This window comes from Echinops telfairi, unplaced genomic scaffold (genome assembly GCF_000313985.2).
Source record: "Echinops telfairi isolate 266 unplaced genomic scaffold, ASM31398v2 ScPeMD7_5;HRSCAF=22, whole genome shotgun sequence".
NCBI lineage: Eukaryota > Metazoa > Chordata > Mammalia > Afrosoricida > Tenrecidae > Echinops > Echinops telfairi.
In genome coordinates, this window is record NW_022103901.1 from 31,097,971 (window position 1) to 31,103,106 (window position 5,136).

A 5,136-nucleotide genomic window follows, 5' to 3' on the forward strand; every position below is an offset into this window, starting at 1 on the left:
GTCCTAGAAATGGCACGTTCCAGTTTCCTGTGAGCTTTCCTACATCGGGGGTTGGGGGTGGGGGTGGCGGCAGAGGCGGAATCTCTGCCCTGCCCCTTGGGGGGTGTCTCCCACCCTCATTGTCTCCCCTGCAGGCACCAGTTTGTAGAAAATAACTTAATACTGAAAATGGGTCCAGTGGACAAACGGAAGGTGAGTAACCACGGCCCCAGCTGGGCGACGCCCAGGCACACAGGCCTGTGGGGACTCTCCAGCCAGGGCAGCAAGCGCACACATGTCTGAAAATCCCCCGGGGTGAGGAGGCCCAAGGCTGTGTGTCCCATTTCCCCAGCCCGTGCAAGCTTATGGAAACCCCTAGATCAGAGCCATCCAGGGCTCGGACCTGCTGCTAAGCAGGCAGTTGAACATGAAGGGGCTTCAGAGAGGACTTGAGGGGAAATTCTACGATTTATAACTCAGTTTCACATCAACTGCGAGGCCCCTGTGTGATTTTCAGCCTGGCTCTGGGCTCTGTGAAGTTTCAGAAACTCCAGCCCAGTGACTCGGCGCCCCGGCCCTGCCTGTGTCAGCGGCTGACCCTCTCTCGACATGGCTCAGGCACTTGATGGAGGGGGTTCCACTTGAGGGGCAGTGGGTGGGAGCCCTGATGGCCGTCCCTCCCTCCCTCCCTCCCTCAGGGCTTGTTTGCGCGCCGGCGGCAGCTGCTACTCACAGAGGGGCCACACCTGTACTACGTGGACCCTGTCAACAAGGTCCTGAAAGGGGAGATCCCGTGGTCCCAGGAGCTCCGACCTGAGGCCAAGAACTTCAAGACTTTCTTTGTTCACACAGTGAGTGTGCCTGGGGGCCTGGGGGGGCCTGTGGCAGTGTCCTCCGGGGCAGGGTCCCTGGTACCCGCCAGAGCACAGCACCCTCTGCCTCGCAGCCCAACAGGACCTACTACCTGATGGACCCCAGCGGCAACGCGCACAAGTGGTGCAAGAAGATCCAGGAGGTGTGGAGGCACAGGTACCAGAGCCAGCCGGCTGCCATCCAGTGACCGCCGTGGCCCTGCTGGGGGAGCACACGCGGATGCCTCGCCGCTTTCTTATTTAAGAGAAAAGACAGACTGACTCTCCACCAGAACAAAACCAGTAACAGCCACCCAGGGCTTGGCTGCGATGCTTCTGTGAGGCCGTGGCCGGCAACCTGCTGCAGACCTGCTGCTGCATAGCTCCTCCTGCGTCCGCCATAGGCAGCGCCTGAGCCCCGCACGCCTCCTTCACCCCCTCAGTCCTCGCTTCTGGCCCAGCTCGACCCCACAAAGCCCAAGCTGCAGGCTCCCTGTCAGCACAGCTGCCGCTGGTGAGGCAGCGGCACAGGCTGTCCAGGTCACTCAGGTTGTTGTGGGAGACACCAGGAAGGACTCCCTGAGGGGCCCAACCCTAGGGGGCAGGTGGCTCAGCCCAGCCCCAGCTGCAGCCCCTCACCACCACCCCACCCCGGCCCGGCCCCTGGTCCCTAAAGAGTGGATTGCCCAGAAGCTGGGTCTCCCACTCCCAGTGCTTGAGGCAAGGATCACCCCCAACACACACACACATGCACGCACGCACGCACACACACACACACACACACATGCACGCATGCACATGCAGGGATCACCTCTACCATGCCCACAAACCTACCTGAAAAGGCTGGCCTGGCAACCCCTCCCCCGGCCCCCCATACACATGTTCACTTGAGAGCTGGTCTGATAAGTCCCCCTTACACTCACACTGACTTGGACCCGAGCATGGCCTGGTCTGATAGTCCTGCACATACACGCTGGCACACACTCATATTCTTAGCTGGTCCGACCTCGCTCAGTCAGTCACTCACGCACTCCTGTACCTGAGCACCCCTAGTCTTCAACATGCGTGCTGGAGCACACACACACACAACATGCACACTTATCTGTGTTTGAACATAACCTTGTCTGGCACACCACACACACACACACACTCACCTGGACCTGAGTCTAGCCTGGTCTGACCACACCCCCTCCTGGCGGTCCCTGGGTCACTGCCTTCGTGCACTTGGTTCAGAACTTCACAGCTAGGAGGGCCAGCCTGTTCCCTGGTAAGGTTGTCCCCAGAGGCAGCCCCAATACCCCCACTTTGTGTCATCTCCTGGATACGGCTCTGAGGATGGGCCCTGCCCTTCCCCTCTGATTTCCCCAGGTGAGCAGGGGGAGGGCTCCTGGGAGCCCCGCTGTGTACCCAGACCAAGCCTTCTGTGATCTGCCTATCAGGCCAGCTGCCACAGTGAGGAAAGGGTTCTCTGAGTTGTTGCGGGGCTGCTGCGGGGAGCCTTCACACTGTCCTCTGCTCTGCGGGCAGCCCCACTACCTCCAGCCTGAGGCCCTGACGGGGGCTGCCGCTTGCCCTAGCCTGAGCTGTGGGCGCTGGTCCAAGTCCATGTCCTTCTCTGAAGACCACACCTGCTTCCTGCCCAGCTGCTCACACAGCCGCCCTTTGCCCCAGCCCTGCCCTTGCGCCCGAGCCCTGGCACTTGGGGACTCATACCCTCTGTGCTCCGATGTGTGGGCTTGGAAATAAACATGGCGTACTGGGCTCCGCAGGTTCAGGAGGCGGGTGTCGGACGCAGGACAGGCAGCTGGGGCATCCTGGGGGCTGCTCCGGGCCTGTGGAGAGACTCCAGGTTGTCCCATCCCACCCAGTGGGGGTTGGTCCCATGAGCTGCACCTGGAGCTTCCCCACCTGCCCCAGAGTTGTTCTTGGGCTGCCCTGTGGCATTTGTGACCTTGGCCTGACAATCAGCGCAGATGGTTGTGACCCAGACCTCCAGGCTCCGGGACTCCGGCCAGGCTGTGATCTTGGAGCCCACTGCATTCGGGAGTCAGCTGGAGTCTCATCAAGAGCCTGAGAAAGTCCACTGTGAAAGTTGGCGGGTAGGAATCTCATGTGTGGCTCTTGGCCCCGCCCCCCAACACCCCCCACCCCCACATACATTGCTGACCTGCCTGAAGTCAAACAGTGCAGAGTGCTTTTGTTCCCAGCTTTCCCAAGCTCTCCGCAGAGACCAGGTTATGAAGGTCATAGAGTTTATTTGTTGGGAATCTTACCACAATCTACCTGGCCATGTCCCGTTGGGAAACACTTTAGATCATCTCTCTCCCTCTCCCCCAACAGTTTAGATAACGCTGTGATGAAAAGCTTTATAAATCTTTGGTTTTGACTGGTCCCTGCCCCTTTGCTTTCTAAAGTAACTACTTCCAGGGTCACAGCATTGGTTCACTTCAAAGGTAGTGTCCGCTCCTCCTCCCTTCTGCCTGGACCCACTGCTTTTCTGTCAGTTCCAACACCGGCCCCTCCCTCCTCTCCAGAGTCTGATGGGTCAGGCATTGCAGAGAAGGGCGGGACCAGCCTGCCCCTTGTTACTGCTGCTGGAGGGCTGATCCCACCCCCTCCCAGTCAGGCCTTTTGTCATTGCGGGTCTGGCCGTGCCCACCTGCTTGTACGCTCCCGAATGCTCTGCCTCTCTCCAGAATCTTGAACTTGTCTCCACAATGGTACTGAGTTGACGCTTGCACAGTCAGCATGGAGAAGTGTCCACCGGCCTGACTTTGCAGTGTCCGGCAGGCGGTCATCAGAGCCTGCCCTTTAGACTGCTGGGATTGGACACCCTGTGCTCGCCCTGCCCCTCTGCACGTGGTGGAGCTGGGTCAGAACACGTCTGGGGCAGCGTGGGGGTTGGGGTGGGGGTTGGGGTGGTGGCATCCAGCAGCCGTGCAGTGTCCCTGTAGAGAATGTGGTGGTCGGGCTGGTCAGACTCCATGGTTTCCCTTTCCCTGCTCCCTGCTGGCCCGCCCAAGGCCACCTGAGCTCAGGCCATCCACACGGGTGCCATTCTTCATGTCTCCATGTTGTGTGTGGGGAGGCTGAGGGAGCACGACTGCCAGGCTTCTGAGGACCCCGGGCCCAGTGGTTCCTGGCCCCCCAGAACCTCTTGCTGAGTGTTGCAGGTAGGTCTCTGCCCCCTGAAGCCATGAGTCCCTTTTCTGGTTGGCCCACAGAGCTGGCAGTACAGGGAGAGAATGTGAGGGCATTCTCGGAGGGTTTGCCATATAGTTTCCCATCTTACTTCTGTTCATCCCCGCAGCTCACGACAGCCCAATGGGACTCGAGTGGGTGTGGTTGTGTTTCTCTGGCAGGTGTCCTCATCAGGCTGGGGTAGGCCAACTGGCCTGTGGGGAACTGGTCGGGGAGGGCACCATGTTAACCAAGCCATGGTGGATGACTGACCAGCTTACAGGTCTACCTGAATTTCCTCAAAACTCACTTCTTCAGTATGAAGAAGCACCACAAACTTGATGTACAGAGATGCTTTTTACAAAAGGCCAACCTTTTATAGCTGTGTAAACCCCTCGCCCCCTAGTCTAACCCTTCTGGATAAATGACATGATGGGGCTTGCTTTGCCAGGGGTGCAGGGTGGTGGGGTGGGGGAAGCCTCTGACCACAAGTTTGGCCGCCAGCAAAATGAAATCATGGCAGTATTTTAAACTGCTGTGTGGCTGCCCTGTTACAACCTCAAGTAGGACAAGCAGTAGTAGGTTAGCGGTCTTTCCGGCTGGTGGCAGTGCGGAAGTGTGTCATACTCTCCCTGGTCTGTAGTTCCAACTGTGATGTACAGGCACAGCAAAAATTTAAAACAGAACTGATGAAAACAAATAATGCAATGATACTAGGATATACACTTTTGTATTTTATTCTTATATAAGGTTATTTGCTGGCTACTGGCCTCTAGTTCAGTCTGTGTTATTTAAATTCTAATATATGAATTATTTGGATTGAATTCATGTTCGGGGCCAAGCTGTTGTATGTATTGATGTACAGCCTTGAATGTGAATAATTATTGTAAACTATATTTTACAAATTTTTTTCTGGCTTTATTATATAAATTTTCTATTTGGTCAATGATTTAATCATATAATTTAAAGAATCTGTTTATGCCCACCCCCGCCCAGTATTTGTGCTTTAGATGTAGTGCCCGGAAGATGAGTTTTCCACGTATGCTCGGTAGTCTTGTAATAAAAAAGGCATGTAGCGGTGTACCCCTGGCTGGCGTGGCCCGTGTTCATTTGCGCGGGCGCGGGC

At 56.9% G+C, this 5,136-nt stretch overlaps 2 protein-coding genes across 2 annotated transcripts in view; both read left to right on the forward strand.

Moving 5' to 3' along the window:
• Nucleotides 1-3,731, forward strand: part of PDPK1 (3-phosphoinositide dependent protein kinase 1) — a 16,338-nt gene extending 12,607 nt beyond the window's left edge. The window contains exons 11-13 of the mRNA XM_004705810.2: nt 135-192; nt 678-830; nt 926-3,731. Of these exons, the coding sequence (XP_004705867.2) occupies nt 135-192; nt 678-830; nt 926-1,039 (325 nt within the window). The 3' untranslated portion in view covers nt 1,040-3,731. The remainder of the gene's footprint in view (nt 1-134; nt 193-677; nt 831-925) is intronic.
• Nucleotides 2,804-5,136, forward strand: part of KCTD5 (potassium channel tetramerization domain containing 5) — a 10,190-nt gene continuing 7,857 nt past the window's right edge. Inside the window, exon 1 of the mRNA XM_004706170.2 lies at nt 2,804-2,929. Coding sequence (XP_004706227.1) covers nt 2,804-2,929 — 126 coding nt within the window. The remainder of the gene's footprint in view (nt 2,930-5,136) is intronic.